Below are 21,840 nucleotides of genomic sequence, written 5' to 3' on the forward strand. Positions count from 1 at the left end.
TTTTTCCAAATTTTGTGGTAAATCTTTCTAGTCACAGGCTTTCTGGCCTGAACAAGAGTATCGATAACAGAATCTGAGAATCCTCGCTTCGATAAAATCAAGCGTTCAATCTCCAAGCAGTCAGCTGGAGTGAAACCAGATTCGGATGTTCGAACGGACCCTGAACAAGAAGGTCTCGTCTCAAAGGTAGCTTCCAAGGTGGAGCCGATGACATATTCACCAGATCTGCATACCAAGTCCTGCGTGGCCACGCAGGAGCTATCAAGATCACCGACGCCCTCTCCTGCTTGATCCTGGCTATCAGCCTGGGGATGAGAGGAAATGGCGGGAACACATAAGCTAGTTTGAAGGTCCAAGGTGCTACTAGTGCATCCACTAGAGCCGCCTTGGGATCCCTGGATCTGGCCCCGTAGCAAGGAACTTTGAAGTTCTGACGAGAGGCCATCAGATCCATGTCTGGAATGCCCCACAGGTGAGTGACTTGGGCAAAGATTTCCGGATGGAGTTCCCACTCCCCCGGATGCAATGTCTGCCGACTCAGAAAATCCGCTTCCCAATTTTCCACTCCTGGGATGTGGATAGCAGACAGGTGGCAGGAGTGAGACTCCGCCCAAAGAATAATTTTGGTTACTTCTTCCATCGCTAGGGAACTTCTTGTTCCCCCCTGATGGTTGATGTACGCAACAGTCGTCATGTTGTCTGATTGAAACCGTATGAACCTGGTCCTCGCAAGCTGGGGCCAGGCCTGGAGAGCATTGAATATCGCTCTCAGTTCCAGAATATTTATCGGTAGAAGAGATTCTTCCCGAGACCAAAGACCCTGAGCTTTCAGGGATCCCCAGACCGCGCCCCAGCCTATCAGACTGGCGTCGGTCGTGACAATGACCCACTCTGGTCTGTGGAACATCATCCCTTGAGACAGATTGTCCAGGGACAGCCACCAACGGAGTGAGTCTCTGGTCCTCTGATTTACTTGTATCTTCGGAGACAAGTCTGTATAGTCCCCATTCCACTGACTGAGCATGCACAGTTGTAATGGTCTTAGATGAATGCGCGCAAAAGGAACTATGTCCATCGCCGCCACCATCAAACCGATCACTTCCATGCACTGAGCTATGGAAGGAAGAGGAACGGAATGAAGTATCCGACAAGAGTCCAGAAGCTTTGTTTTTCTGGCCTCTGTTAGAAAGATCCTCATTTCTAAGGAGTCTATAATTGTTCCCAAGAAGGGAACCCTTGTTGACGGGGATAGAGAACTCTTTTCCACGTTCACTTTCCAGCCGTGAGATCTGAGAAAGGCCAGGACAATGTCCGTGTGAGCCTTTGCTTGAGGAAGGGACGACGCTTGAATCAGAATGTCGTCCAGGTAAGGTACTACTGCAATGCCCCTTGGTCTTAGCACCGCTAGAAGGGACCCTAGTACCTTTGTGAAAATCCTTGGAGCAGTGGCTAATCCGAAAGGAAGCGCCACGAACTGGTAATGTTTGTCCAGGAATGCAAACCTTAGGAACCGATGATGTTCCTTGTGGATAGGAATATGTAGATACGCATCCTTTAAATCCACCGTGGTCATGAATTGACCTTCCTGGATGGAAGGAAGGATAGTTCGAATGGTTTCCATCTTGAACGATGGGACCTTGAGAAATTTGTTTAAGATCTTGAGATCTAGGATTGGTCTGAACGTTCCCTCTTTTTTGGGAACTATGAACAGATTGGAGTAGAACCCCATCCCTTGTTCTCTTAATGGAACAGGATGAATCACTCCCATTTTTAACAGGTCTTCTACACAATGTAAGAACGCCTGTCTTTTTATGTGGTCTGAAGACAACTGCGACCTGTGGAACCTCCCCCTTGGGGGAAGTCCCTTGAATTCCAGAAGATAACCCTGGGAGACTATTTCTAGCGCCCAAGGATCCAGAACATCTCTTGCCCAAGCCTGAGCGAAGAGAGAGAGTCTGCCCCCCACCAGATCCGGTCCCGGATCGGGGGCCAATATTTCATGCTGTCTTGGTAGCAGTGGCAGGTTTCTTGGCCTGCTTTCCCTTGTTCCAGCCTTGCATTGGTCTCCAAGCTGGCTTGGCCTGAGAAGTATTACCCTCTTGCTTAGAGGACGTAGCACCTTGGGCTGGTCCGTTTTTACGAAAGGGACGAAAATTAGGTCTATTTTTTGCCTTGAAAGGCCGATCCTGAGGAAGGGCGTGGCCCTTACCCCCAGTGATATCAGAGATAATCTCTTTCAAGTCAGGACCAAACAACGTTTTCCCCTTGAAAGGAATGTTTAGTAGCTTGTTCTTGGAAGACGCATCAGCCGACCAAGATTTCAACCAAAGCGCTCTGCGCGCCACAATAGCAAACCCAGAGTTCTTAGCCGCTAACTTAGCCAATTGCAAAGAGGCGTCTAGAGTGAAAGAATTAGCCAATTTGAGAGCATTGATTCTGTCCATAATCTCCTCATAAGGAGGAGAGTCACTATCGAGCACCTTAAGCAGTTCATCAAACCAGAAATATGCGGCAGTAGTGACAGGGACAATGCATGAAATGGGTTGTAGAAGGTAACCCTGCTGAACAAACATCTTTTTAAGCAAACCTTCTAATTTTTTATCCATAGGATCTTTGAAAGCACAACTATCCTCTATTGGAATAGTGGTGCGTTTGTTTAAAGTAGAAACCGCTCCCTCGACCTTGGGGACTGACTGCCATAAGTCCTTTCTGGGGTCGACCATAGGAAACAATTTTTTAAATATGGGGGGAGGGACGAAAGGAATACCGGGCCTTTCCCATTCTTTATTAACAATGTCCGCCACCCGCTTGGGTATAGGAAAAGCTTCTGGGAGCCCCGGCACCTCTAGGAACTTGTCCATTTTACATAGTTTCTCTGGGATGACTAAATTTTCACAATCATCCAGAGTGGATAATACCTCCTTAAGCAAAATGCGGAGATGTTCCAATTTAAATTTAAATGTAATCACATCAGATTCAGCCTGCTGAGAAATGTTCCCTAAATCAGTAATTTCTCCCTCAGACAAAACCTCCCTGGCCCCCTCAGATTGGGTTAGGGGCCCTTCAGAGATATTAATATCAGCGTCGTCATGCTCTTCAGTAACTAAAACAGAGCAGCCACGCTTACGCTGACAAGGGTTCATTTTGGCTAAAATGTTTTTGACAGAATTATCCATTACAGCCGTTAATTGTTGCATAGTAAGGAGTATTGGCGCGCTAGATGTACTAGGGGCCTCCTGAGTGGGCAAGACTCGTGTAGACGAAGGAGGGAATGATGCAGTACCATGCTTACTCCCCTCACTTGAGGAATCATCTTGGGCATCATTGTCATTATCACATAAATCACATTTATTTAAATGAATAGGAATTCTGGCTTCCCCACATTCAGAACACAGTCTATCTGGTAGTTCAGACATGTTAAACAGGCATAAACTTGATCAGAAAGTACAAAAAACGTTTTAAAATAAAACCGTTACTGTCACTTTAAATTTTAAACTGAACACACTTTATTACTGCAATTGCGAAAAAACATGAAGGAATTGTTCAAAATTCACCAAATTTTCACCACAGCGTCTTAAAGCCTTGAAAATATTGCACACCAATTTTGGAAGCTTTAACCCTTAAAATAACGGAACCGGAGCCGTTTTAAGCTTTAAACCCCTTTACAGTCCCTGGTATCTGCTTTGCTGAGACCCAACCAAACCCAAAGGGGAATACGATACCAAATGACGCCTTCAGAAGTCTTTTATAAGTATCAGAGCTCCTCTCACATGCGACTGCATGCCATGCCTCTCAAAAACAAGTGCGCAACACCGGCGCGAAAATGAGACTCTGCCTATGCTTGGGGAAAGCCCCTAAAGAATAAGGTGTCTAAAACAGTGCCTGCCGATATTATTATATCAAAATACCCAGATAAAATGATTCCTCAAGGCTAAATATGTGTTAATAATCAATCGATTTAGCCCAGAAAAAGTCTACAGTTTAAATAAGCCCTTGTGAAGCCCTTATTTACAATCGTAATAAACATGGCTTACCGGATCCCATAGGGAAAATGACAGCTTCCAGCATTACATCGTCTTGTTAGAATGTGTCATACCTCAAGCAGCAAGGGACTGCAAACTGTTCCCCCAACTGAAGTTAATTGCTCTCAACAGTCCTGTGTGGAACAGCCATGGATTTTAGTTACGGTTGCTAAAATCATTTTCCTCATACAAACAGAATTCTTCATCTCTTTTCTGTTTCTGAGTAAATAGTACGTACCAGCACTATTTGAAAATAACAAACTCTTGCCTGTACAACGGCAAAGAGAATGACTGGGGTAGGCGGAGCCTAGGAGGGATCATGTGACCAGCTTTGCTGGGCTCTTTGCCATTTCCTGTTGGGGAAGAGAATATCCCACAAGTAAGGATGACGCCGTGGACCGGACACACCTATGTTGGAGAAATGACATGCTCTACTTCATTAGATCATATAATTTTCAGACTGGTAACCCTGCAATGCTATGTGTTGAACCTCCGCAAAGGGGATTAAACACATAGTAGAAATACTGCTAGAGCATTTTTGGTCCAGTGAAGAAACTGCAGCTGATCCAATCAGCAGCACTAGTCACACAGTTGAGTCGTGCGACTATCACTGCTGATTGAATCAGCTGCAGTAAAGAATTAGAACATGTCAATCTTCAACTATAAATGACCCTTTATTATATATCAGTAGAACAAACACAATACATTATCATTTTGTAAGCCTATGACACTCACTTTATAACCGTGTTTCTTCCTCAATACATACTCAAAAAAATAAATAAATCTGAAACTCTGCTACTGTAATATTATAAACGGTGTGGATTTTGTTTTACACTATAACAGCTAAACAAATCTATATAGATTAAACATATCAGCGAAAAAAAATAAAACACATACCATGTTTGCTGCACCGGAACTGTAAAATAAAATGCATTCATCAGTCAAAATATGCTTTTAGACTTTAGAAATAAATTATTTATTCATTTATGTAACATATTAGAAAGATCTTGTCATCCCAAAGTTATTGTCATAATGCTTTAAAGGGATATAAAACCCAAAATGTTTTGTTCATGAAATCAGACAAAACCTTGTGCTTTTAAACAACTTTACAATATACTTCTATCTGATTTGCTTCATTCTCTTGGTATACTTAGTTAAAAAGCAAGCCTGGGCAAGCTCAGGAGTAGCAATACATTATAGCTTGCTGCCGATTCGTGGCTGCACATAAACGTGCCTTTTCATTGGTTCACTAGATGTGTTCAGCTAGCTCCAAGTAGTGCATTGTAGCTCCTTCAACAAAAGATACCAAGAGAACAAAGCTAATTTGATAATATAAGTAAATTGGAAAGTTGTTTTAAAGGGACATGAAACCCAAAATGTTTCCTTCATGATTGAAATAGAGCATGTGATTTTAAACAACTTTCTAATTTACTTCTATTATCAATTTTTATTTGTTCTCTTGGTGTCTTTTGTTGAAAAGCAGGGGCGTACACTTAGTAACCGTCCCATTTCTGGTGTACTATATAGCAGCAGTTTTGCTACAGTGTTATCCATTTGCAAGAGCACTAGATGGCAGCACTATTTCCTGATCTGTAGTGCTCTAGGTATCTCTTTAATGTAGATTATTTAGCATTAATTCTTTTATGCACTTTAAACCAGAACTTTAGGCTTTTAACAATCTGTTTGACAATCTTGAAAATTAATGTTTTTTGATAAATAGGTTTTTATTAAACAACAACAATAATAAGAATAATAACAATAATAATCAATGTAGTACTGCAGCGAGTAAGGCCAGCAGAACGCTCTGATGTATTGGTAGAGGTATTTGCAGAGGAAATAGTAAGGTTCTTATGCAACTTTTTAGATCATTAGTTAGGCCTCATCTTGAGTATTATGTGCATTTCTGGAGGCCATATCTGCAGAAGGATATAAACAAACTGGTACGCGGGTTAAAAACAGAATTTATGTTTACCTGATAAATTTCTTTCTCCAACGGTGTGTCCAGTCCACGGCTTCATCCTTACTTGTGGGAATATTCTCTTCCCTAACAGGAAATGGCAAAGAGGCACACAGCAAAAGCTGTCCATATAGCCCCTCCTATGGCACCACCCCCCAGTCATTCGACCGACGGTTAGGAGAAAAAGGAAAAACTTTAGGGTGCCGTGGTGACTGTAGTGTATAAAGAAAGAAATTTCTCAAACCTGATTAAAAACCAGGGAGGGCCGTGGACCGGACACACCGTTGGAGAAAGAAATTTATCAGGTAAACATAAATTCTGTTTTCTCCAACATTGGTGTGTCTGGTCCACGGCTTCATCCTTACTTGTGGGAACCAATACCAAAGCTTTAGGACACGGATGAAGGGAGGGAGCAAATCAGGTTACCTAAACAGAAGGCACCACGGCTTGCAAAACCTTTCTCCCAAAAACAGCCTCCGAAGAAGAATAAGTATCAAATTTGTAAAATTTGGCAAAAGTATGCAGAGAAAACCAAGTCGCTGCCTTACAGATCTGATCAACAGAAGCCTCGTTCTTGAAGGCCCATGTGGAAGCCACAGCTCTAGTAGAATGAGCTGTAATTCGTTCAGGAGGCTGCCGTCCGGCAGTCTCATAAGCCAATCAGATGATGCTTTTCAGCCAAAAAGAAAGAGAGGTAGCAGTAGCTTTCTGCCCTCTCCTCTTACCAGAATACACGACAAACAAGGATGAATTTTGTCTGAAATCCTTTGTTGCTTCTAAATAGAATTTCAAAGCACGGACCACATCTAGGTTGTGTAACAAACGTTCCTTCTTCGAAACTGGATTCGGACATAGGGAAGGAACAACTATTTCCTGGTTAATATTCCTGTTGGAAACTACTTTTGGAAGAAAACCAGGTTTGGTACGTAAAACTACCTTATCTGCATGAAATACCAGATAGGGAGGAGTACACTGTAAAGCAGATAATTCAGAAACTCTTCTAGCAGAAGAAATAGCAACTAAAAACAGAACTTTCCAAGATAGTAACTTAATATCTATGGAATGCAAAGGTTCAAACGGAACCCCTTGAAGAACTGAAAGAACTAAATTTAGACTCCAAGGAGGAGTCAAAGGTCTGTAGACAGGCTTGATTCTAACTAAAGCCTGTACAAACACCTGTATATCTGGCACTGCTGCCAGACGCTTGTGCAACAAAACAGACAGAGCAGATATCTGTCCTTTTAGAGAACTAGCTGACAAACCTTTATCCAAACCCTCTTGGAGAAAGGAAAGAATCCTCGGAATTTTGATTTTACTCCAAGAGTATCCCTTGGAGTCGCACCAACAGATATATTTTTTCCATATCTTATGGTAAATCTTCCTAGTCACAGGCTTCCTGGCCTGAATCAGAGTATCTATAACTGAATCTGAAAACCCACGCTTAGATAAAATCAAGCATTCAATTTCCAAGCAGTCAGTTGCAGAGAGACTAGATTTGGATGTTCGAACGGACCTTGTACTAGAAGATCCTGTCTCAAAGGTAGCTTCCATGGTGGAGCCGATGACATATTCACCAGGTCTGCATACCAAGTCCTGCGTGGCCACGCAGGAGCTATCAGTATCACCGAGGCCTTCTCCTGTTTGATCCTGGCTACAAGCCTGGGAAGGAGAGGGAACGGTGGAAACACATAAGCTAGATTGAACGACCAAGGTGCCACCAATGCATCCACTAGTATCGCCTTGGGATCCCTGGATCTGGACCCGTAACGAGGAACCTTGTGGTTCTGACGAGACGCCATCAGATCCATATCTGGAATGCCCCATAGTTGAGTTAACTGGGCAAATACCTCCGGGTGGAGTTCCCACTCCCCCGGATGGAAAGTCTGACGACTCAAATAATCCGCCTCCCAGTTGTCTACTCCTGGGATGTGAATTGCAGATAGATGGCAGGAGTGATCCTCCGCCCATTTGATGATCTTGGATACCTCTCTCATCGCCAAGGAACTCTTTGTTCCCCCCTGATGATTGATGTACGCTACAGTCGTCATGTTGTCCGACTGAAATCTTATGAATCCGGCCTACGCTAGTTGAGGCCAGGCCAGGAGCGCATTGAATATCGCTCTCAGTTCCAAAATGTTTATCGGAAGAAGAGACTCTTCCCGAGACCATAGGCCCTGAGCTTTCAGGGAGTCCCAGATCGCACCCCAGCCTAAGAGACTGGCGTCGGTCGTGACGATGACCCACTCTGGTCTGCGGAAACTCATGCCCTGAGACAGGTGATCCTGAGTCAACCACCAGCGGAGTGATTCTCTGGTTACCTGGTCTACTTGAATCTGGGGAGACAAGTCTGCATAATCCCCATTCCACTGTTTGAGCATGCACAGTTGCAATGGTCTTAGATGAATTCGAGCAAAAGGAACCACGTCCATTGCTGCAACCATTAACCCTATTACCTCCATGCACTGAGCTATGGAAGGCAGAGGAATAGATTGAAGAACTTGACAAGCGTTTAGAAGCTTTAACTTTCTGACCTCTGTCAGAAATATTTTCATTTTTACAGAATCTATTATTGTTCCCAGAAAAGGAAGCCTTGTGGACGGGGACAGGGAACTCTTTTTCCATGTTCACCTTCCACCCGTGAGACCTGAGAAAAGCTAATACAATGTCTGTATGAGCCCTTGCTTTGGAAAGAGACGACGCTTGGATTAGAATGTCGTCTAGGTAAGGTGCTATAGCAATGCCCCTCGGCCTTAGCACCGCTAGAAGGGACCCTAAGACCTTTGTGAAAATTCTGGGAGCAGTGGCTAAACCGAATGGAAGAGCCACGAACTGATAATGTTTGTCCAGAAAGGCGAACCTCAGGAACTGATGATGATCTTTGTGGATAGGAATATGCAGATACGCATCCTTTAAATCCACGGTAGTCATATATTGACCCTCCTGGATTGTTGGTAAAATCGTCCTAATAGTTTCCATCTTGAAAGAAGGAACTCTGAGGAATTTGTTTAGAATTTTTAAATCCAGAATTGGTCTGAAAGTTCCCTCTTTTTTGGGAACTACGAACAGGTTTGAGTAAAAACCCAGGCCTTGTTCCGCTGTTGGAACTGGGTGTATCACTCCCATCTTTAATAGGTCTCCTACGCAATGTAAGAATGCCTGTCTTTTTATCTGGTCTGAAGACAAGCGAGACATGTGGAACCTTCCCCTTGGAGGAAGTTCCTTGAACTCTAGAAGATACCCCTGAGAGACTATTTCTAGTGCCCAGGGATCCGGAACATCTCTTGCCCAAGCCTGAGCAAAGAGAGAAAGTCTGCCCCCTACTAGATCCGGTCCCAGATCGGGGGCTACCCCTTCATGCTGTCTTGGTAGCAGCAGCAGGCTTCTTGGCCTGTTTACCCTTGTTCCAGCCTTGCAATGGTTTCCATGCTGGTTTAGGCATGGAAGCGTTGCCTTCTTGTCTAGAAGCTGCAGAGTTAGGATTTGGTCCGTTCCTGAAATTGCGAAAGGAACGAAAATTAGATTTGTTCTTAGCCTTGAAAGGCTTATCCTGTGGGAGGGCATGGCCCTTACCACCAGTAATATCAGAAATAATCTCTTTCAATTCCGGCCCAAAAAGGGTCTTACCCTTGAAAGGAATATTAAGCAATTTAGTTTTGGACGACACATCCGCCGACCAAGATTTTAGCCAAAGCGCTCTGCGAGCCACTATAGCAAAACCTGAATTCTTCGCCGCTAACTTAGCCAATTGGAAAGCGGCATCCAAGATAAAGGAATTAGCCAACTTCAGTGCGTGAATTCTGTCCATGACCTCATCATATGGAGTCTCCTTTTGAAGCGAATTTTCTAGTTCCTCGAACCAAAAAGACGCTGCCGTGGTGACAGGAATAATGCACGAAATTGGTTGAAGAAGGAAACCTTGCTGGACAAATATCTTTTTTAGCAAGCCTTCCAATTTTTTATCCATAGGATCCTTGAAAGCACAACTGTCCTCAATAGGAATAGTCGTGCGCTTGGCTAGCCCCCTCAACCTTAGGAACCGTTTGCCATGCGTCCCTTCTGGGGTCAACAATGGGGAACATTTTCTTGAATATAGGAGGTGGAACAAAAGGAATACCTGGCCTTTCCCACTCCTTAGTCATTATGTCCGCCACCCTCTTGGGTATCGGAAAGGCATCAGCGTGCACTGGGACCTCTAAGAATTTGTCCATTTTGCACAGCTTCTCTGGAATTAACAAAGAATCACAATCATCGAGCGTAGTTAGCACCTCCTTAAGCAGGGCGCGGAGATGTTCTAACTTAAATTTAAATGCCACGATATCAGGTTCTGCCTGCTGTGAAACTTTTCCTGAATCAGAAACTTCCCCTTCAGACAGACCCTCCCTCACTGACAATTCAGATTGATGTGAGGGTACAACAGATAAGTTATCGTCAGCGCCAACTTGCTCATCCTCTGTGTTTAAAACTGAGCAATCACGCTTTCTAGGGAATGATGGCAGTTTGGATAATAAATTTGCTATAGAATTATCCATTACTGCAGTTAATTGCTGCATAGTAACAAGCATTGGCGCGCTAGGTGTACTGGGTATCGCCTGCGTGGGCAAAACTGGTGTTGACACAGAAGGAGAGGATGAGGAACTATCCCCACTATCTTCATCTTGGGCAATTCTATTAAATGTGACATCACTGTCCTGACTTTGTTTAGGCGCCCTGGCACATTTTGCACAAATAGTTAAAGGGGGAACCACCTTGGCCTCTATACACACAGAACATATGCTATCTGAAGGTACAGACATGTTAGACAGAATTTGGCAGGCTAATAATGCAATAAAAACGTTTTTAAACAAAACCGTTACTGTCCCTTTAAATAATAAAAAGGAACCCTTTATTTCTGCAAGTTTGAAAAACTATGAAGGCAATATCCGATGTTAACAAAATTTGCACCCCAGTGTCCTAATGCCTTGAAAGTATTGCACACCAAGTTTCAAGACTTTAACCCTTAAAATGAGCAAACCGGAGCTATTTGTTCAAATCAACAATCTTAACACACTACAATCACTGCCACAGCCTTGCTTCAGCCTTTTACCTTCCCTGGGAGTTATTTACCACTGAGGTAAACCTTTCTGAGTCCGTTTTTTTGAGCCACAGGACCCCTCACACGAAGCTGCATGCACTGCCTTGGAAGAAAACTGCGCAATTGAGGCGCGAAAACGGGGCCTCCTTCCTCTGAGTGAAGGGGCCTTTCTGACTGGAATAGTAGTCTAACCGACTGCCAGGCGAAAAAAACGTTCCCAAAGTGTTTTTAATTACACAAACACACTCTAAATGCCATATAAATATGAAATAAACCAATCGATTTAGCCCACCATAGTGTCAACCAGTATAGAGCCCATTTATAAGCCTTAATCTGTTATCTAAGAAAATGGCTTCCTTATCCCTTAAGGGAAAAAAACTGACAGTCTTCTAGCATTAACATGTCTTGTTACAAATATGACTGATCATACCTGAAGCAGATAAGCCTGCAAACTGTTCCCCCTCAACTGAAGTTCTCTGGTTTCAACAGCCTTGCGTGGGAACAGTAATGGATTTTAGTTACTAGTGCTAAAATCATACTCCTCTTTAACAGAAATCTTCTTCATTTTCTGTTGCAGAGTAAATAGTACAAACCGGCACTATTTTAAAATAACAAACTCTTGATAGAAGAATAAAAAACTTAACACCACATACTCTTTACCATCCCCGTGGAGATGCTACTTGTTCAGAGCGGCAAAGAGAATGACTGGGGGCGGGGCCAGAGGAGGGGCTATATGGACAGCTTTTGCTGTGTGTCTCTTTGCCATTTTCTGTTAGGGAAGAGAATATCCCAAAAGTAAGGATGAAGCCGTGGACCGGACACACCAATGTTGGAGAAAAATAAAAGTTACCAGGAGAGGCTCAACAATCTAAATATGTATAGCTTATAGGAGAGAAGGGAAAGAGGTGATATGATAGCAACTTTCAAGTATATTAAAGAGCTTAGTAAAACTGAGCCAAGTGAGTGTTTTACATAAAAAGGAAAATTCAAGAACAAGGGGTCATGATCTCAAGCTGAAGGGTAGTAGATTCAGGAGTAATTTTAATAAGCTATTCTTTACAGAAAGGGTGATTGATTCATGGAATAAACTTTCACAGGAGGTGATGACAAACACTGTGGGGGAACTTTATGAATGCCTGGGACAAGCATCAGGCTATCCTACAAACTAGATAAATGTATACTTTTAGGAAATATTGGGCATACTTGCTGGGCCTATGGCTCTTATCTGCTGTCAATATATATGTTTCTATGTTTATTAATAATAATAATAATAATAATAATAATATCAGTTTATTATTAAGCTCTGGATATTTAACAAATTTGTATTACAATCCTAGGAAACGGATTTGTAACAATATATGTATATACATTATTTATGCATACAGAACTTTATCTTCTAGCATGAGAATGATTCACACAACTAAAATAGAATTGTTACTACTAACTATGTTATTGAGTATATTTCCTGTGCCTGCTGCTCTCTTTAAAACCATTCTCTTATCTTAATAATGTGAGGTTCTGCCAGTTCATACTGGGTGCATGAGTATTCTCGCATTTTGTGACTGGACTGGTGCACACTCGCAGATCAGTGATGTTGCTAGGTTTTAGAAAGTTTAATCATTTGCTTGGGGTTAGAATGCATCATACAAACTGTTGGCTTTAAAATGTTTATATTTTACCCAATTTCAAAGTAACTGTTTCCTGAACTGGGTACCCATCCCATAAACCTGCAAAACTCACAGCCCTGGGTGCTCACCAGCATTCACAGACAGCTGCACAGCTTTCAGGGACTGAGGAAGTTAACTCCAGACAAGCCTGGGTGCAAAGCCAATAGGAAAAATTACTAAATAAAAACATAAATTATGACTTACCAGATAATTTCCTTTCCTTTGATAGAGGGAGAGTCCACCGCTGCATTAATTACTTGTGGGAATACAAAACCTGGCCACCAGGAGGAGGCAAAGACACCCCAGCCAAAGGCTTAAATACCTCCCCCACTTCCCTCATCCCCCAGTTATTCCGCCGAGGGAACAAGGAACAGTAGGAGAAATATCAAGGTGAAAAAGGTGCCAGAAGAAAACAACTTAAATTTAGGGCCGCCCATCAGAGAGCACGGGCGGGAGCTGTAGACTCTCCCAGTATTGAAGGAAAACAAAATGTATGCTTACCTAATACATTTCTTTCTTTCTTGACACGGTGAGTCCACAGATCATCAGTAATTACTGTTGGGAATATCACTCCTGGCCAGCAGGAGGAGGCAAAGAGCATCACTTCCCTTCCCCTTCCCACCAACCACAGTCATTCGACCGAAGGAACAGGAGAGAAAGGAAGCAACACAAGGTGCAGGGGTGCCTGAGGTTTATAAAAAAACAACGTCTGAAAAATACAGGGGGGGCCGTGGACTCACCGTGTCAAGAAAGAAAGAAATTTATCAGGTAAGCATACATTTCGTTTTCTTTCTAATGACACAGTGAGTCCACGGATCATCAGTAATTACTGTTGGGAATCAATGCCCAAGCTAGAGGACACAGATGATTAGGGGGGGACAAGACAGGTAACCTAAACAGAAGGCACCACTGCTTGAAGAACCTTTCTCCCAAAAGAAGCCTCAGCCAAGGCATAAGTATAAAATTTATATAATTTTGAAAAAGTGTGAAGAGAGGACCAAGTTGCAGCCTTGCAAATCTGTTCCACAGAAGCTTCATTTTTTAAGGCCTAGGATGAAGAAACAGCCCTAGTAGAATGAGCCATGAATCCCTCAGGAGGCTGCTGTCCAGCAGATTCATAGGCCAAGCGAATTATACTCTTAAGCCAGAAAGAAAGAGAAGTAGCAGTAGCTTTCTGCCCTTGCGTTTCCCAGAGAAAATGACAAACAAAAGCAGAAAACCGGCGAAAATCCTTAGTCGTCTGCAAATAGTATTTCAACGCACGCACCACATCTAGGTTGTGCAGTAAACATTCTTTATGAGAAGAAGGATTAGAACACAAAGAAGGAACAACGATTTCTTGATTTATATTCCTATCTGAAGCCACCTTAGGGAGGAAACCTAACTTAAGGGACACTGAATTAATTTTTTTCTTTCATGATTCAGATAGAGCATGCAATTTTAAGCAACTTTCTCATTTACTCCTATTATCAATTTTTCTTCGTTTTGAAAAAGAATGCAGCTAAGCTTTCTTTGGTTCAGTACTCTGGACAGCACTTTTTATTGATGGATGAATTTATCCACCAATCAGCAAGAACAACCCAGGTTGTTCACCAAAAATGGGCCGGCATCTAAACTTTTATTTTTGCATTTCAAATAAAGATACCAAGAGAATAAAAAACATTTGATAATAGGAGTGAATTAGAAAGATGCTTAAAATGGCATGCTCTATCTGAATCACGATAGAAAACATTTGGGTTCAGTGTCCCTTTAGTACACAGAACCAGCTTATCCGAATAAAAGATAAGGTAAGGGGATTCAAACTGCAACACCGAGAGTTCAGAGACTCTTTGAGCAGAAGAAATTGCAACAAGAAACAAAACTTTCCAAGATAACATCTTAATATCTAAGGAATGCATTGGCTCAAACGGAGTCTGCTGAAGAACTTTAAGAAAAAGGTTAAGACTCCAGGGAGGAGTAACAGGTTTGAACACAGGCCTGATTCTGACCAAGGCCTGACAGAAGGATTGCATATCTGGCACATCCGCCAGACGTTTATGCAATTATATAGACAAGGCAGATATTTGACCCTTCAAAGTACTTGCAGACAAACCCTTCTCCACACCTTCCTGGAGAAAGGACAAAATCCTAGGAATCCTGACTCTACACCACGAGAACCCCTTGGATTCAAACCAGTACAGATATTTGCGCTATATATTAAGGTAAATCTTTCTAGTCACAGGCATACAAGCCTAGATCAAGGTCTCAATGAACGACTCAGAAAAAAAGCGCTTAGATAAAATAAAGCGTTCAATCTCCAAGCAGTCAGCTTTAGAGAAATTAGATTTGGATGAAGGAAGGGCCCTTGAAGTAGAAGGTCCTTCCTCAGTGGAAGTCTCCAAGGTGGAACAGATGACATCTCCACTAGGTCTGCATATCAAATCCTGCGAGGCCACGCCGGTGCAATGAGGATCACCGACGCCCTCTCCTGTTTGATTTGAGCAATGACCCGTGGAAGGAGAGCAAACGGAGGAAATAGGTATGCTAGACTGAAATTCCAAGGAACCGCCAGAGCATCAGTACAGCCTGAGCATCCCTTGACCTCGACCTGTACCTTGGGAGCTTGGCATTCTGTCGAGATGCCATGAGATCCAGCTCCGGCTGTCCCCATTTGAGGATCAAGCTGGAAAACACCTCCGGATGGAGTTCCCACTCCCCCGGGTGAAAGGTCTGTCTGCTCAGAAAATCCGCTTCCCAATTGTCCACTCCTGGAATGTGGATCGCAGATAGACAGCAGTTGTGGGTCTCCGCCTACTGAATAATTTTGGCTACCTCTGTCATGGCCAAGGAACTCCGAGTTCCTCCCTGATGGTTTATGTAAGCCACTGAAGTTATGTTGTCCAACTGGAAACTGATAAACCGGGCTGAAGCTAACTGAGGCCAGGCCAGAACAGCATTGAAAATTGCTCTAAGCTCTAGGATGTTTATGGGGAGAACTGACTCCTCCCGATTCCATAGACCCTGAGCCTTTAACGAGCCCCAGACTGCTCCCCATCCCAACAGGTTGGCATCTGTGATCACAATTACCCAGGTAGGTCTGCGGAAGCAGGTTCAATGGGAGAGATATTCCTGAGACAAATACCACGGAAGAGAATCTCTTGTTGCCTGATCCAGTTCTAATTGCGGAGACAGATCCGCATAATCCCCGCTCCATTGCCTGAACATGCATAACTGCAGAGGTCTGAGATGGAAACGACCAAACGGAATGATGTCCATGGCAGTTACCATCAGACAAATTCACCTTCCATCCATGGGAGCGAAGAAAAGACAATAAGATCTCCATATGAGTGTTTGCTTGTTGAAAAGACAGCGCCTGAACGAGAATAACGTCCAGATATGTCGCCACTGCAACGCCCCGTGACCGGAGCACCGCCAACAGAGCCCCCAGGACCTTTGAGAAAATTCTGGGAGCTGTGGAAAGGCCTAATGGAAGAGCCACAAACTGGAAGTGCTTGTCTAGAAATGTGAACCTCAGAAACTTCTGATGATCCATGTAGATGGGAACATGAAGGTACGCATCCTTTAGGTCTACAGTTGTCATGAACTGACCTTCTTGAACCAAGGGAAGAATGGATGAATAGTTTCCATCTTGAAGGACGGTACTCTGAGGAACTTGTTTAGACTTTTGAGATCTAAAATCGGTCTGAAAGTTCCCTCTTTTTTGGGAACCACGAACAGATTGGAGTAGAATCCCAGACCCTGTTCCTGCATTGGAACAGGAACTATCACTCCCAGGGTGGAAAGATCCCGAACACAATGTAAGAACGCCTCTCTTTTTATCTGGTCTACAGATAATCTTGAGAGGAGGAACCTGCCCCTGGGAGGAAAGGTTTGGAACTCTAGTTTGTATCCCTGGGACACGATGTCCAATGCTCAGGGATCCGAAACATCCAGAACCCAGGTTTGAGCGAAGTGAGAAAGTCTGCCACCAACAATATCAGCTTCCAGATCGGGGGCAGGTCCTTCATGTTGACTTTGAATCATTTGCAGGCTTCTTAGATTGCTTCTCCTTGTTCCAAGACTGATTGGGTTTCCAGGGAGACTTGGACTGTTCTTGCTTGGAAGAGGGGAGGGGAGGCTTACCTCTAAAGTTTTGAAAGGAACGAAAATTACTCCGACACCCCTTCTGTTTATTTCTCTTATCCTGTGGGAGGAAATTTCTTTTTCCTCCTTTAATATCAGAAATAATTTCAGCCAATCCCGGCCCAAACAAGGTCTTACCCTTGAAGGGGATCGCCAAAAGTGTGGACTTAGATAAAACATCCGAAGACCAGGATTTCAACCATAAGGCTCTGCGAGCTAGAACAGCAAAATCAGATATTTTTGCTCCCAACTTAATGACTTGTAAGGATGCATCCGTGATGAAGGAATTGGCCAATTTAAGAGCCTTAATCCTATCTTGGATCTCCTCAAGAGGCACATCTGTCTGAATAGAATCAGACAAAGCATCAAACCAGTAGGCTGCCGTGCTGGTGACAGTGGCAATGCACACTGCCATTGTAGACCCTGGTGAACATACATTTTCTTTAACAATGCCTCCAACTTCTTATCCATAGGATCCTTAAAGGAACAGCTATCCTCTATGGGAATAGTGGTTCTCTTAGCCAAAATGGAAATGGCCCCTTCCACCTTGGGAAACGTTTGCCAAGACTCCTTAATAGAGTAAGCTATTGGAAACATTTTCTTGAAAATTGGAGATGGAGAAAAGGGAAATCCAGGTCTCTCCTACTCCAGTGCAATAATCTCTGTAGCATGGTCTGGTACAGGGAAAAACTCCACTGCGGAGGGAACGTCAAAGTACTTGTTTAGTTTACTAGACTTCTTAGGATTGACTACGACAGTCGTATCAGTCGTTCAAGGTAGCTAAAACCTCCTTAAGGAACAGGTAGAGGTGTTCCAGCTTAAACCTGAAGGATACAACTTCAGCATCAGAAGCAGGAATTACGCTGTCAGAATCTGAGATTTTACCTTCAGACACCGCCAAAGTGTCTTCCTCATCAGATTTTTGAGCAAGGGAAACTTGGCTAGCTACAACCTGATCAAAAACCTTACTTACTGATTCCTTAAGCTTCCTCTTGCACTTTCTCTAAAGCATGGGAAAAGCAGACAGCGCCTCAGACACCGCAGAAGGTACATGAGTAGCAATGTCTTGCAAAGAAAATCCTATTGGATTGTGAGTGAAAACGCAGGGCACTGCAGGTGTTGTACAAGCTTGGGACGCTTGGGGGGACCAGTTGTGGCATATCTGGTACAGGAGACCCCTGAACAGCATCTGCCTTATCTAAGGGTGGCTCATGTTCAAAAAGTCTATCTTTATAACACAAAGTTCTCTCAATACAAGAAGAACAAAATAGTACTGGTGGTTCCACCTAGGAATCAAAACATAACATGCATGCAACAATCTGCAAAGCCTCTTGGGCCATCTTGTAACAAAAAAATAAAAAGCTGCTTTAATTTTAGTCTAAAGATAATCAGTACACAAAATGTTACTGTTCCTTTAAATATCTAATTTAAGAAGATAACAGATATACTGTAATATACCCAAGGCAACCCACTAAACCTCAGCAACTTTACTGAGGTGCCTACCTGTCCTGCTGCCTGGAAACGATTTTACCACTCAACAGTAGCTTTACTGAATGAACCGACTGAACTCCCGACCTGCAATCCGTCATGTGAGCCCGACAATATCGGAGCAGCCGACAACTACGACACAACCGGAACTGACAGCACTGGAACTTTCTCCTCAGAGAGAAATGAAAGCGCACCAAAGAACCGCCGCCTCTGAAAAGACCTGTACCTATTCTAATCTGGGGTTGTCCTGGAGGTTGGAAAGAAAGTTCCGATGTAAAAACATAAATTATGCTTTCCTGAAAATTTCCTTTTCTTCCGTGGGAAAGAGTACACAGCCACATTCATTACGTATGGGAAAATAAGAACCTGGCCACCAGGAGGAGCCAAAGACCCACCAGCCAAAGGCTTAAATACTCCTCCCACTTCCCCTATCCCCCAGTCATTCAGTCGAGGAACAAGGAACAGTGGAAGAAGCATCAAGGTGAAAAGGTGCCAGAAGACGGAAAAAACAACAACACCTCAAAAACGGGCAGGGGCTGTGGACTCTTTCCCATGGAAGAAAAGGAAATTATCAGGTAAGCATAATTTATGTTTTTCTTCCTAATGGGAAAGAGTCCACAGCCGCATTCATTACTTATGGGAAATTTATACCCAAGCCAAAGAGGACACAGAATGCCAAGATGGGTGGGTAAGAGGCGGACCATTGAAGGCACCCACCGAAAAAACATATGCCCTGAAAACAAAGTCCCGTTTCGTCCGAAAACTGGGAACAACCTCATTGAAAGAAAAAACAAAACCACCGACAGTCCAAAGTACCTGGACAGTTACCACAAGTAGATGCAACTGAGACACAGGCCCTGAGGGCCCCACTGGCATGGGCAACAACCCAGTCACAGCCCCTTAAACTGACAAGGGGAACCCGACTAACAATTCCCAGAGGGAAAACCAGACAGGACAGAAAGACCAACTCAGGCCTACAAGAAGACAACCAAGATCCGCTCGCCAGACTCACCTGAACATATGTCAGGGTAGAAAAAAAAGCAGCAGAAAACAGGAAATGACCAGAGAGAACAAAGGATCCCAAGGACCGGCAGATGCAGAAACCGCTACACCGTGTGGACGAGCGTCACCAGCGATAAGGATCATGAAGGGAACATCCCTTACCACAGTCAAGACCCACAACCAGTCCACAATAGACTGAGGATGCCTCACAAGCTAGGAAGAACTTCCGCAGCCAAAGAACGATCGAGAAAAAATGACCATGCTTAAAAGCGTGAGAGAGGAAACACAGTCACTACCCAAAGGAACACAAAACATCACGCTCCTTCTCAACCCAGACGGTGTAGACCAACACAACACCGCTAGAGGCCGCAGAGCAGCCGAAACTCATTTGAGAACCAATCTTCTCGACAACCGAAGAATCCCTAAGGATCCCACTCCCCCAGAGGAGCAAGAGACCACTAAGCAACATATCGCTTGGGTACCACCCAAAGGGAGAGAGAAAAAATAACCAGGCAGGCGTCGAAGAAAAAGCGACCAGAACCCAGGTATAAGTCCCACAAACCAGAGAACACGTAATCCCAAAGAGCAAGCCCACAAGGCAACATAAACGTATGTAAACCAGATGGAAACGAACCTCAATCTTCAGGACAATAAGATGGCTAGATCTAAGTCAAGCATCCAAGCTGACAGATGGATCCTCCGAAAACCCCCACTAAGGACCAATAACCCATCTTTTTAGGGGAATCAGAATCCCCCTATGAAAGGACCGAGAGGATGTGTCTCCAAGACATTGAAACCATCTACCGATGAGGGTACAGGCACCGAACACCCCAAAGGGCAGAGTGGCAGCAGACCCCAAAAAAAACACCCGCCCCCCCCGTCAGGGGAGTCTGCCACAGGCCATAGGAAAAACGTTAAGACAGACTATCCAGAGCCCAACACAAAAAAATAAGCTCTATGAGAGACAGGCTCTCAAGCCCCCACAACACCGGCAGCAAAGCAAACTAACGTGCAACCATCATGTGCCAAGTAAAGATCCGCAAATGCAGGACAAAAAAAGAAGGAAAAGGGCAAACAGTCTAGAGTCAAATCCCAGACCTAATGAGGACAATAGGGCAAAAAAGAAGGCCCAGAAGCCCATCCCCGGGTACCTAATCCGCCACCAATTCCAAACTCCCAAAGGAGAACAATGTAAACCAGCCTGACCCAACCCCTAACACCCAAGGGGATAACAGGGACTTAAGGAGAGAAGCCGACACTTGGACGGACTGAACCCTAGACTCCTCTCCCAGACCTACGATGAGATCCAAGAGAAGGGGTCAGATTCCAGTAGTCAGGACCTGGGGCCACACGTCCCAAATCTGCCCAACAAGCTGGCAGACTAACTCGTCGAGGAAAAGAAAGACCTCGAACAGCAAGCACAGAAGAACCCAGGATATATACTGCGATAAAACACACAGCCCGAGTCCAAGAAGAAAAAACTAAATTTATGCTTACCCGATAAATTTTTTTCTCTTGCAATGTATCGAGTCCATGGATTCATCCAATACTTGGGGGATATTCTCCTTCCCAACAGGAAGTGGCAAAGAGAGCACTCACCGCAGAGCTGTCTATATAGCTCCTCCCCTAACTCCACCCCCCAGTCATTCGACCGAAGGCTAGGAAGAAAAAAGGAGAAACTATAGGATGCAGAGGTGACTGAAGTTTTTTTAATAAAATATACTACCTGTCTTAAATAGACAGGGCGGCCGTGTACTCGATACATCGCAAGAGAAAGAAATTTATCAGGTAAGCATAAAACAGAATTTATGTTTACCTGATAAATTACTTTCTCCAACGGTGTGTCCGGTCCACGGCGTCATCCTTACTTGTGGGATATTCTCCTCCCCAACAGGAAATGGCAAAGAGCCCAGCAAAGCTGGTCACATGATCCCTCCTAGGCTCCGCCTACCCCAGTCATTCGACCGACGTTAAGGAGGAATATTTGCATAGGAGAAACCATATGGTACCGTGGTGACTGTAGTTAAAGAAAATAAAATATCAGACCTGATTAAAAAAACCAGGGCGGGCCGTGGACCGGACACACCGTTGGAGAAAGTAATTTATCAGGTAAACATAAATTCTGTTTTCTCCAACATAGGTGTGTCCGGTCCACGGCGTCATCCTTACTTGTGGGAACCAATACCAAAGCTTTAGGACACGGATGAAGGGAGGGAGCAAATCAGGTCACCTAAATGGAAGGCACCACGGCTTGCAAAACCTTTCTCCCAAAAATAGCCTCAGAAGAAGCAAAAGTATCAAACTTGTAAAATTTGGTAAAAGTGTGCAGTGAAGACCAAGTCGCTGCCCTACATATCTGATCAACAGAAGCCTCGTTCTTGAAGGCCCATGTGGAAGCCACAGCCCTAGTGGAATGAGCTGTGATTCTTTCGGGAGGCTGCCGTCCTGCAGTCTCGTAAGCCAATCTGATGATGCTTTTAATCCAAAAGGAGAGAGAGGTAGAAGTTGCTT

General features: G+C 43.9%; 1 protein-coding gene across 1 annotated transcript in view; it reads right to left on the reverse strand.

The window, feature by feature from the left end:
• Positions 1-21,840, reverse strand: part of EIF2AK2 (eukaryotic translation initiation factor 2 alpha kinase 2) — a 517,665-nt gene that overhangs the window by 305,787 nt on the left and 190,038 nt on the right. Inside the window, exon 7 of the mRNA XM_053712508.1 lies at positions 4,920-4,938. Within this exon, the coding sequence (XP_053568483.1) occupies positions 4,920-4,938 (19 nt within the window). The remainder of the gene's footprint in view (positions 1-4,919; positions 4,939-21,840) is intronic.

This window comes from Bombina bombina, chromosome 4, assembly GCF_027579735.1.
Source record: "Bombina bombina isolate aBomBom1 chromosome 4, aBomBom1.pri, whole genome shotgun sequence".
Taxonomy (NCBI): Eukaryota; Metazoa; Chordata; class Amphibia; order Anura; family Bombinatoridae; genus Bombina; species Bombina bombina.